Source organism: Mustela nivalis (assembly GCF_964662115.1).
Source record: "Mustela nivalis genome assembly, chromosome: 3".
Taxonomy (NCBI): domain Eukaryota; kingdom Metazoa; phylum Chordata; class Mammalia; order Carnivora; family Mustelidae; genus Mustela; species Mustela nivalis.
The window spans coordinates 132,001,739-132,014,665 of NC_139022.1; the positions used below are offsets into that span (position 1 = coordinate 132,001,739).

The following is a 12,927-nucleotide window of genomic DNA, read 5'->3' on the forward strand; positions in this document are numbered from 1 at the left end:
TGTTTTGCTTCTGGAAGAGTTATTAGTTCCCCAGTGTACACAGGTTCTTCGCATTCTGGCTGCCAGGCTTCAGCGTCTTCAATCTCTTTCTCCCAAGAGCCGCCGCGCTCCAACATCCTGGGCTCTGCTCCCGGTCCTCTTTCCAGCTCACTTTCTCTCGTCAGTCTGTACCTTGCATGCTCCCCCAGCTCCACCCCTTGCCGTGAACCCACCTAGTCGCTCTGAATGCACCTTCGGTAGAGAGAGGCAGTCATTCCTTCACTAGATCTTTGAATCTCAAAGTTGTTGCCACGCAGCCAGAAGTCTGAAGACTACAAATAAGAAGTCATGGCACCTTCAAATAAATCCAGGTTAGAAATTTTCCTTTGGCTCCTGTGTTGGTAAATTGTGCCTATGTTGGCCTCATTTCTGACACCCTTCTGAGTTTAGGGACAGCTTTCTGCAGTCCAGTGAGCTTCTTCCCAAACCTCTCCTGGGCCTCACCGGCTCCTGAGGCCAGGCACCAGGCAGTGCAGGCACTTCACATGGGAAGCAGGGCTCCTCTTGCAAGGGGTTTGGTTCTAGGTTTCTTTGGGAATGCATCCCTTCCTCAGAAGAGACGACCAGAATACCGTCCATGCTCTAAACATCTAGGAAGATAATGAAATAGCCAAGTGGCTGGAAATGCAACCAATTTCTTCATTAACCATATTTCTGGTTCTTGTTTAGCTTTGTGGTTGATTTTTCGGTTTATATATTTTAAAGTCAGTCTTAAAGATAGGTTTGTGAAGATAGCTTGCTGTTTTATTGTTTACCTCTGGTTGTTAATTTAGTGACTGAGGGAAAAAATGGGGCCATTATGGAACAAAAAGCCTCGCCTAACACATATGTAATAACTCTCGTGCCCAGAATGGATCTGCCTGGAAGGGAAATGCTCCGCTGTTACTCCTTTAGTTCAAATATAGAGTAGTCACCAGGGAAGCTTGGAGACCCAGGTGCTGGTTTTATCATTGCCTCTGCTATGAGGTTTTTATTTATTACTTGGCATAGAGTCTAGATATTTGTTTGGACATTAAATGGCAATAGAATATAAATATTACCTTCCTAATATCTGCATTTCTTTTTATTTCCAGTCAAAATGACATCATGTCACACAACCATTAAAAAAAGGAAATTAAAACCCCAGAAATATGTTAAAGCACTGCAGTGAGTCGCTGAGCTATAAAAGCAGGGGAACTCTGCGCGCTAACATTGGAATGGCACCGACGGCACTTTTCCTGTGCTGTTTGTGAACCCAGCTCCCCAGCCCCTCGTTTCCATTGTTTCCAGGAATACGAATTTGAGAAGTTAAGAAGGACGGAGGAGTGATTTCTCTGAAAAGAAACTCTGAAAAGAGAAAAATCAGTTTTCATAACTGAGAATACATCCTTCTTGACTACACGATTTTAATTTGCACATAAATCCCCTTAAAGAGAATTTCCTTATTTGATGTGCTTGTGAAGTGGATGGGGGCGGGGGGGACTAAAGGCATGAAAAGGCCACAAACGGCACATATATTTAGTTAGGATTTACTCATTCCCAGATGTTTTGAATGGATTTTGTAATCTTGTCATTAGTATTACTGCATAAAGTCGAGTTGTATTATTTTCATCGTTCTTTGCATATAGCATTTCCCGCTGCGTGAACATTTGGACACTGTAAACAATAGTTTTGTATAACCAGAGCTGTTCCGTCCAGACCAGGACCTCAGCTGAAGCCTGAAGAAGGGCTCTGCTTAGATTGGTTCTGCCTAGAAAGTTACTGGTTTGCTTTAGGGGGGTCTGAGATTGTGAGATTGGGAAGGTACCCAAAGCCATTGATAAGCACAAGGCCAGATGTAGGGGTTTGTTTTTATTTATTTTTAAGATTTATTTATTTTAGAAAGCGTACGCACACAAGCAGGCATACAAGGGCACTGGGAAGGGGGGAAGAGAGAGAGACAGAGGGAGGGGGCATTCAGAGGAAGAGAGCAGACATCTGGCTGAGCACGGAGCCCAGTGTGGGGCTCAATCTCAGGGTCCAGAGATCATGACCTAAGCAGAAATCGAGAGTCAGATGCTTAACTGACTGAGCCACCCAGGTGCCCCTGACTTTTTTTTTAACCATTTAAGTAACTTTTACTCTTTGAAAAGTAATGACTTTGGGGACACCTGGGTGGCTCAGTGGGTTAAGCCTCTGCCTTTGGCTCAGGTCATGATCTCAGGGTCCTGGGATCAAGCCCCGCATCAGGCGCTCTGCCCAGCACGGAGACTGCTTCCCCATCTCTCTCTCTGCCTGCTTCTCTGCCTACTTGTGATCTCTGTGTCAAATAAATAAATAAAATCTTAAAGAAAAGAAAAGTAATGACTTTGATGTCCCAGACATGTTAACTCCATGCATATATCAGACGCTTTCTACCAACCTCCACTCCCTAGTAACATACCATAGCTCTGAAAGGACTCTTCTACAGTCTCAGCCCCGGTGCACCTGCCTGGAAACTTGCTTTCCTTTGTAGGAATTTGCTCTTGCTTTCTGTGCATTTATAGGAAAGTTCCAGACTTACGGTTGTGGCATATGGACACAGCTCCATAGAGTCCTAGTGAACTTACTCAGCTAACTTGTATCTATCTCCAAGTTTAAACAGGACAGTGGAAAACAACTTGAAGTCAAATGTCTGTGGTCCCTCAATAGTCTGATTGCTCTTAAATCCATGTGTCCTGTGAAGTGTATGTAGTGTGACCCTAGTGAATGCTTCCTACAAAACGGGAACAGAGGTGGGGACCCACCAACTGAACCTTAGGAGGGTAAGAGGGTACACTTCTGAAGGGAGGGAAGCTGCGTTCTGACTCTACAGAGTAGTTCATCCCTCTGCTGGGGTTGGATGACAGACACCTTTCAGAAAGTTTCCTTTCCAGGGTTTTTGGTGTTGTGGCACCAAACAGTTAATTTCTACACATGCCACCTGGACACATGGTTAGCATGGGGACTGATGATTGAATCGATGGAGAATATACTTTCTTGTGAAAGTTTTCAAATGCCTACATTGCTCCCACTCTATTCTGATGATTTTAAAATGGGGCCTTTTTAATTGTGGGATTCCAGATTTTCCTAATGCTCTGAGTGTCCCTTATTCTGCTACTGTCAGTGTCTGGTTTAGGACAACACCTTCCACAGCCCTTTTCAGACACTGTGGATGGGGTGTTTGGAAGCAGAGTCACATAAGGCTATCTCTTCCTTGCATTCCTTTTGTAGTTTATAGCTTCATCTGCTTTTCCTTTTTCAACCTAAGATGCTCATGCTTCTTTATTTGTAGTTAATTATGCTCAATTAAGTTTTTTTTTTCTTTCTCTACTAGATTCTCGGAATTGTCCCAACTTTTGGGGGGGGAAATTGATTAGTCCCATTTCTACTGGTGCCTCCTGATCCCTGTGCTTGAATACAATGAGGTCACTTTGTTGGAGGATTAACTTTATATTACATTCTTGCAGAGTAGACGTATGTCCCTGAGGTATAACTACCCCCACTGATGAAATAAATATACCATTCTTTATGATTCCTCCTCGTTACCCTCTCTGTTGATTTTCAGAGAGTTTATGAATAGTCACATATTTATACAACTGGCCAAAAGTATACTACTTATTTTTCTTATGGTCTGTAATAACCTATGCAAGGTTATTAAAGGGTATACAGACCCCTTTTAAGGCATAGTTTCTTATGTCATTACTTTATACAAGGAGGTCAAATTCCATCTCAGCAACAATTTCTTGCTTTTAACCTTTTTCTCTGATTATAAAAGTAATATATGCTCATTGTGGAAAGCTCGGAGAATGCACAGCCAAAGAGAAGGAAGAAAAGCACTTCAAGATCCACTTTTTTAGAAATAGCTACTGTTAGGCAGTTTATACACAGACACATTTTTAAATTCTATGTATGTTCAGTTTTTTAAGAGTAACCATGTTGTGGGACACTTGGGTGGCTCAGTTGGTTAAGCATCTGCCTTTGGCTCAGGTCATGATCCCAGGGTCCTGGGATTGAGTCCCGCATCAGGCTGTGGGGCTCCCTGCTCAGTGAGGAGCCTGCTTCTCCTTCTGCCTACCACTTCCACTGCTTGTGCTCTCTCTCCCACTCTGACAAATAAATAAATAAATACAGTCTTTTTTGTTTTTTAAAGTAACCATATTGTACATATGCTCCTGTAATCTGTTTGTTAGCCTAGCAATATTTTAGATGTCAGTAACTGTTTTTTCCCTATGGCATTGCTTTTGAGGACTGATCATATTCCATTCCATGGGTATGCCATGATTTAACCATCCTTCTCCCTAGACATTTAATCTGGTTTCAATTGTTTTGTTTTTTGTTTGTAAGTAACAGTCTTTTTATCAGATGGACCTTCTCACTCAGGAACCCGTTTTTTGTCTTACTATCTGAAATATACCCCCTCCCATAGTATACTTCATAGAGTGGATGCTTGTTTTCCTTTGAATAATGGGCTTAATATATCTAACCCAATTACTCTTTGTGGCAGCAGAATGACTTCTCCTCAGCTCTTTAGCTATTAGGTCCATATGATATTTGAATTGGTTCTTTTAATTGCAGATATTAAGTGTTTGTCATTGTGCTGTGAGTTGGCTGGATGGACAGAGAAACACATCCTCCCCACTGTACGTCAGACAGTCATTCATTTAACCATGACGGGTTTCTTGACACAGCAGGAATTAATTTATTATGCAAACAACTGTAGGAGCAGGTCAACAATTCAAGTTTAATGGTGGCTTAGATGAAAATAATAAAACCAAGAATTAGAATTTTCAGGATGCTGAATTATGTCTTCAGATATTAAAATGATATATTTCATTGTCTAAAGCTATTTTTATGGTTAAACATCCTTGATGGCAATTAGCATTATGGGTGGGGGATGGATGTGATATATAACTTAAACCTAGGTGCCCCATTCCTGTCTCTTTCCTGCATTTCTTGAGTAAGTACTGTGGATTTTATGAGTAACAGCTTCCCTGCATAAAGAGTTCTATGGCTTTTTCTCTACACATCTAATTTGAAAAAAGAATTCTTCTCAAGGGTTTAGAAAGTAATTCATAAAATGGGAGGAATAATAAATATTGTGCCTTAACTCATATACTAGTATAGATAGAGAAATTTGGTACACCTGGGTATAATTTTAGTTAATTTCCACAAGAGACAGGTTGAAAGTTTACTGTTTGGAAGTGGGGGAAGGGGGAAGAAGATACCTAAATCTCATATTTGCAAAAATGATTACATTGTCTTAAATGAAAATGCTACTCTATTAACAACTTCAATAACCATTACATTTGGGAAAAAATTTTTTCAATAAAAAGTTACATGAAGTTCACTCCAACTTAAAATATACAAGTGAGGAAAAAGTACTTACTCTGATTTATGTGTCTTTTGGAGGTGTAATTATTGGCTTTTTACTCACCTATGTAAAACAATGTACTTTTGTAAATGGATTTCTGGCCACTTTACACAGCCTTCTTTTTTTTTTTTTTTTTTTTTTGCCTTTTTTTTCATTACATAAAAAGTAAGCACTGTCAATCAAGGAATTTTAAGGTTTATTTCCTCTTTAGAAATGATTGATAGCCTTTTAGATTTACAAGTTGACAAGTTAAAGGGTTCTATTGGTATAATTATGTACTAAATTCACAGTCTTTCAATTTAAATGTCCTTTTAAAACCACAAGATTATCATACCTGTATTTTGAAAAGTGGGCCAGTCAGTTTGGGTTGGTATACAAATTGCTTCCATTAGCCTTGGGACCTATTTGAATTTAATACAGTTTTTTAAAGTTAGTAGTAGTATGAATCTTACTTTTAAAATTTAGGTTAATGGAAATGCATTTTAAGTAAAGCATGTGGCAACTTGTTTTCTAATGTATAGCTAAATGTCAGAACTGCAAAGACTGTCTTTTTACTCAGTATGGGAGAAAATATGTGGTTGAAAACGTTCGTTACACTAAAAAAGAAAAGAAGAAAAATACCCACCCACCTACTTACCACTTAAAGGATAAGGGGGACGTGGGTAGAGAACAGATCTGCCATCTTTTCCTGGTCAGATGAGGAAGGCTGAAGATGTTTCATATCTCGGGAAGAAATTTTTAAAAATTTCCAGAGTCCACTGCATATCACACATTTAATTTAAGTCTGCTTTGAAGAGAGTGTGGACAGTATGCATATAATAAGGACCATTGTCTCCAAATATTATTACAGGTTTGCTCTTCTTCTAGTCTCTTGAAGAATTTTCCTTGGAGACCCCGCTGTTTCAAGCTAGTGTTCCACAGAGGCCGGTCTTCTTCCTGAAATAATATTAATGTTGGTAAACGTGGCTGTCACTTTAGATGTGAGGGTGTTGTATTAAGGGCATGTTCAACACCTATCACCTTGCAGACTCTATCCAAGGGGAGAATCGGCTTCCTATGCTGAGAAGATTGCATCTCCCTGCCCCTCACCACATGGTCACAGGCTTCATTGCCATAGAGGGACTGAGATGTACCTGCTGAGATCTACCAGAGAGTTTTCAGTTAAGCAAGTACTTGTCCTCCTGCTGTTTATAATCCAGAGCTACCCTCAGTCAAGGCCTTGAGGATTTTGACCTGAGCTGCTCACCAGTGAATCCTAAAACTTCACATCGAATGCCATTTTACTTTCTATTTTTGGTTATGTAAGGAATATGGAATTTGGCCAGAAAAACAGAGTTTGGGACCTGCTGTTACTGTTCTTTTGAGCAAATCACTGCCTACCATGGTCAATAGCAGAAGTAGACAGTAGAAATGTTCAGCAGGGGAATTGAGGATCTGATCATCTCATGATCTAATTCAGAAGTGTAAATTAAACTTTGGACTCCTGCTTATTTCCATACCATCAGTGTTGTGGTCTGCTTTATTTCCTGAGATTGTTCTAACCATGTGACTTCTTCATTGCAGCGCTCAACGAACCCACCATCGATTATGGTTTCCAGAGGTTACAGAAGGTCATTCCTCGGCACCCTGGTGACCCTGAGCGTTTACCAAAGGTCAGGATATCTCTTTATCAGGTTATGGTCTCTGGACACATGGGTTTAGGTGATTAGCAGAAAACTTTGCTGTCGATAAAAATTAGTTCATAGACAAACAGCTCAACATTTGTGGGCTTTGTGTGCTTGGTACTACAAGGTAAACAATACCAAAACAATACCGAAAGTGTTATACTGATTTTACCTCCATGATGTTATTTCTTCCTTTCAAAACCCTCTGAGTTTGGTAGGTGTTACCTCCATTTTAGAGAAGAAAATAATCAAGCAAAGAGACATCAAATCATTTGCCCAAGATTACATAGCATGTCAATTGCTAAACTGAGATTCAAACCTATACAGCCTGACTCTGAAGTCCAGGTTATTAATCCCTGCCTCACACCAACTCTCAAGAGGAAAGAGAACACTGCCTTTCTACCTATGTGAGGATTTACACTTATCCCCGGTGCAGCTAGAGCTCAAAAGAAACATATGGGCAGATCTTACAACTTGCCAGATAAGACAGAGCCTCTTAACCACCAGACGCATCCTACTTAACTGGAAATACAGTACAAACATGTGAGAAACTAAACAAAAATTCAGGACCGAGTCATATAAGCCATGCAGCAATATGTCGTTAGTTGCCAATACAGAAAGTAGGAAGTTCACATGTATTGGCTTCTACTCTGTACCTGTTGGCAGTGTGGGCAGTGTTCCCATCTCTGTAAGAGGACTGTGGGCCTTGTGGCAAAGAGATCACCATGCTCAACGAACAACAATGGGAAGTAATGGGCACATTTAAAGTGCAACCGGAGTTCTGCAAGGACTCCCGAGTAGAGAGCTGAAGACATTCAGAGAATTAGTGGAACTACCATTCACCATTTACTGACAGTAAAATGAAGTTTCATTTACTACCCAAATGAAAACTTCTGTAAATTAAGTGAGTAGATGAGGGTGCTCTCTTGCCAGAGCAGGGCTAGAGACACGTCCTTTCTAGGTCTGTTTCTTCTTGTAAAACACTTAGAAAAATGAAGTAGGCATTCTTCCTAGCGCAGCAGATTTCTTTGGGGTATTCGTCTATCGTCACATGCTCCCTGCAGGTCGGGTGCCCTGGGCAGCAAGGCCACCTGTCAGAACAGGCCTTGCCCAGGAGAAGGGTGTCCCCCCAACTGAGGCGCAGATGAGGGAGTCAGTCAGGATTCACCCGAGTGATGAGAGGTACAGTGACCAGCAAGAACGGCTCTTCTCTGCCCATACCTGGGGTAGAACCACACAGACTTCAGCCTCAACCTTCAGCTTCTCAGCACAGCCTCCTGCTGTCCCCCTCTGTAAAGCTCACCTCAGAGGAAGAAGTCATATGACATGTTGGTCTGTTCGCATCCTGGTCTTTGCAGCGGGCCTCCGTCTTACACATAGTTCTCTTCTACCCTGACTTACTCTTGGTGAGCGATTAAATAATCTAATGGTAATAGTGAACCACAGTCTCTTCTAGAGTGAAGATGTGCCTTGGAGAGATTGACTTTTAAGTTCCTCCATCAAGCAAGAACCTAGCTCCCATGCATTCCCTGTGGGACTGTAATTGGTCATTTTATAGCACAGTGATGTGAATGATGTTAGGTCCACCCACCGGTCAGTGCCTTAGGTGTCTCAGTGGCGGAAAGAAGGCATGGCCACAATGCCAGATTTTTTTTATTTTTTCCACATGGGGACAGTCTTCATGTTACATTTGGCATTTTGATGTCTCTAGAATCTGCTAAAGGGACTGGAGAGTCAGATTGGCAGGGGTGGGACTCGGACCAGGGCCACTTATTAGCTATGCAGCTGGGATCAGAATTTGTTGTTGTTCTTGTTTCTCCAAAATTCTGATTTTGGAGAAACAAGTGCCTCAGTTTCCTTCTCTACCAAATGGAGATGGGACTATCTTCTACCTCTTCCAATTGCTGTTTTAACCACTTACTGAACACGCAACAAAGGGTAGCTACGATTCTTTGCCAGTGAGTGAGAATGGCATTCTTGCTTCTGAGGTCTCTGCCATCCAGTCTCTGCCGAGCAGGACGTCTAACCCTGGCGAGCAGTTGCACGGGTGATTTATCTTCTGTGCCTCAGTTTCTTCATCTAAAAAGTGGTGACAATAACTGTGCTGACTTCACGGGGAACATGTAAGGATACAGAGGTTATCCTGCGGGTGCCCTCTGACACAGCTCCCTGGCTCACCGTTGCCTCTCAGTAAATATTGATCGAAAAATAGAAGATAAATCTGGTTTAAAGACTGAGGTCTCAAGAAGTCAGGAAATACTTGTCTTATTCCTAAAGAAGAGAAAGAGGCACATAGGACTGAGTTTTGTGTACTTCTAAAAGACCTGTTTCCAGTCCCACATCCCGTTCAGCTCTGTTGAGGGAACAGCCCGGGCACGTGTCATTTCGTCCCCGGTGGCCTCATGGTGGAATTCCTAGCCCTCTTTTCCTGGGTTTGGGAGGAGTCATCAGCACACAATAGATTTGTGTGTTAAGGAAACACTCCGCAGCCTGCATCGAGCCACTGAGCTGTGCAAGGGCTCTGGCAGGAGCCCACCCCAGGAAGCACTCCCGTGACTCACATCACAAGGGCTGTCCTCCTGGCTCCGAACGTTAAGGTGGAGTGAGAGTTCAAGATTAGGGTCAGGAAGCAGCGGATGGAGCCAGCTCGAGGTATTCCTGTGCCCTTGAGAGATTTACACTCCTGCTGTCCATTGTTAGGGGGATTAAACATGGGCTCCGCCTTTCTTAGAATCATGGTCAGTGTTTGTCAGACAGGAGTGTTTCAGTGAGCCCTGGACCACACACCTTAAAAAACAAACTGCACTTTATTAAACCCATGTGTTTGTGAATAGACAAAGCTAGATTCATACAACCACCCACATATTCTGTCAAATGAAACTGCTCCAAAGACCAAGCAGACAGCTTTCCATAATAATATGCCTTTGTATACTGGCTTGTGCTTTTTCAAAGAACTTGTACATGCTTTGTTTTAGTGGAGCCCGTCTTCGGAGAGAAGTCGGGAGAGCAGACATCTTCCCACTTACCAAATGAGGAAACAGGAGTGAGCTGAATCCTTCTTCGTAAATCATTTTGTCCCCGAAGGTCACCATTAGTGACAGTGGCCGTATGCACAAATTTCAAATACTGTAATTACCTGAAGCCCAGGTGTTTTTTGGTTTCCTTTTTCTGATACACAGGGAGAAGGGCGGGCTGAGATTTTAAAGGGAAGCATTCTGTTCTGTCTCATACAAACTTGCCTGCCTCTCTGGATCCTGGCGGGAGGGAGAGGAACATGTGACTGACTTTGGGGTGAAGGCTGACTCTGCGGGTAGTGTGGAGGTGAGGGGGTGGGGGCTGCGGTCAGTCAGAGACTGCGAGACGCTGGCATGCACGATGTCATCCAGAAACACTGAGCCAAGAAGTTTCACTGTTTGGAAGGTCATAGGTGTCTCCATCCCCTTCCCGTTTATTGAAAGTCTTCCTCAGCGAGCATGAGCACAAAGGCAGGGAGAGGGGACCCTGCCACCAGCCCAGGGAGCAGGTAAGGTTACTCAGTGCCTCTCCTGGGGCCAGCCCTGCTTTGTCAAGGTGTTCAAAGAGTACAGAGGCCCAGAGAGTGAGCTCTCCACTCGGACGTGGAGTATGAAAGCCAGATCCACCGCGCTGTGCGGTGGCGCAAGCCTCTCCAGCCCCTGCTCCTCCTCCTCCCTGCTGTGGCCCCGACAGGTTGCTGTTGGGCCTTAGTGAGAGAATTTCTGCAAGGGGCCCCCTCTGGCATCTAGCATGACTTTAGCACATGGAGGCTCCAGTCCCTGCAATGTGGGTCCTCCCCATTCCATGGGAGTCCAAGTTCCAGAGGGCCAGCGGCTTGCGGAGGCCACACAGCTAGCCGGAGGGAGACCGAAGATGTGAGTCCTTGGGCCTGAGCGCCTCACAGTTACCACTGCGTCCTATTCCCACTCTGCCTTCAGATCTGGAAAGCCAGATAATTCTTTCTTGAGGTGACTGGCTCCTCTCCCTGTCCCTCGCCTGTTACCTCACCCCTATCCTACTGGAACTCTTGCCAGCTTTCTCTCATTCCCCCACGGAGAGGGGCTGGCATGGGGACCTCCATGGGGCCAACGGTTTTTCCTGCGAGAGCCAGTCCCTCTTTTAGAGAAAATAAAGCCGTCTGAGAAAAGTAACAAAGGCGGCATTTGTGTATTTTGCTTTATGGAGCTGAAAATATCTGGTAAATTGATCCAGTGGGAGTAATAAATACACATTACTTTATCTTGTTCTTCCTGTCCTATACCCCTGAGCCTTGATAGAACAACACCACTTAATAGACTTAAAAAAGAGTAATTACACTCATTGGGTGTGTGATTTTTCAGCCCTCCCAGCCCTGCCTGACCTTCTAATTTAGCTCACCGTGTCTAACTAATGCATTTATATTCATCTTTTATGAAGCATGTATAGTACAGAATTGACTTTAGAGCCTTTTTCAAGCTGTCTTCCCAGGTCTCCAATCTGGTTAGTAGGAAGGAGAGGAGGAGCTATCCATCTCTATGTGTTCACATATACAGATAACGCATACACATGGCTCACGGCATTTTTTTTTTAATCCTTTATGAAACATAATAAAAAGTATTTATTACATTTTTACTTTAAAGCTTTTATACATTCTAGCATTATTTACAGCTAAACATGCAGGCAAAAGATGCGAGTGTTTTTAAAATGATTACTGTTAATGTTTCTGCTTGTCAGAAGTGCTTAAATTTTCCTGCACTTTGTCTAAAAACTTAGTTCTGTTGCCTTTTAAGAACAACACATTTAAGAGATCTTGCAAGTCAGATTTGCAAACACTGCTGACAGTTTGTGATGAATGATATTGCAAAATTTGCAAGATGTTTGTCATTTCGCACAGCCGACATATTAAGGAGTGGATGAAGAAACGCAAACCCCTGTGGAAAACAACCATCCCAAACAAACACCAAAACAAACCTCAAGCAAACCTTGAACCCAGAGAGCGCACACACCAGAATCTCTCACCCGGGTTTTCTCTCCCAACTTCCCACTCAGCCAGTGGAACCCAATTGTTCTCAGTGCATTTTCTCTCACCATATGGTCTCCTCATTACCATACACTAAGAGTCCATATGGGAAACTTGTGAAATGAACTGTATTCATTTTAACTGCCAGATGAGCAGCCTTTTGCTTTGCAAGCTTAGCTTAAGTCATCTGCTGTCTTCACGTTGTTATGGCAACACGGTACCAATAAAAAATTCTAATCTACTGTAAGTGATCACAGTATTTTAAGTGCTTGCCTCTAACTGCCCTCAAAGGGGAGGAGGGAAGAAGGGCTGTATTCTTCCAAGGAGCAAAGGGCTGCTCTCCATTCCAGCAGGTGTCAGGAAAGAAGCTGGTGAGTGGGGGAGAGGTTTCGGGGTGGCTGGGTAGCCGACCTGGGTCGGAAGGTGTGTGGATTGCAGAGGGACGGATGAAGTGAGGAAGCACTAAAGGCCCTCCGGGAAGGTCTAGGGAAAAACAAAAACAAAAACAAAAATAAACATTGAATGTCAAAAACCATAGTTCTTCCAGGAGACGCGTTATCCTCGGCTGGTGCGGTGCAGCCTGACACAGATAAGACTTGGGCTTCTGGACTACATAGGCAGCCAATCCTTTATGGTCCCTTCTCCTTCATTGGCATGCGGAAAAATCTCAGCCTCCATGAGCCTGCTCTTCCTGTACGTGGGAATTAGTCATTTCCAACACCATGCTAATTAAGAGTACCTTAAAGTAATGGAAGTAGGCAGCAACATCCTTAAATATAAATCATTTTCACCTCCGCGGGCCACATGATATGTTGCATCTCTGTCGCTCTATCTGTATTGAAAGTGAATGTTTATAGTCT

At 43.0% G+C, this 12,927-nt stretch overlaps 1 protein-coding gene across 8 annotated transcripts in view; it reads left to right on the forward strand.

The window, feature by feature from the left end:
• Positions 1-12,927, forward strand: part of EBF1 (EBF transcription factor 1) — a 383,907-nt gene that overhangs the window by 345,486 nt on the left and 25,494 nt on the right. For all 8 annotated transcript variants that reach the window (XM_082724997.1, XM_082725001.1, XM_082724998.1 and 5 more), the window contains exon 11: positions 6,953-7,041. In XM_082724997.1, coding sequence (XP_082581123.1) covers positions 6,953-7,041 — 89 coding nt within the window. The remainder of the gene's footprint in view (positions 1-6,952; positions 7,042-12,927) is intronic.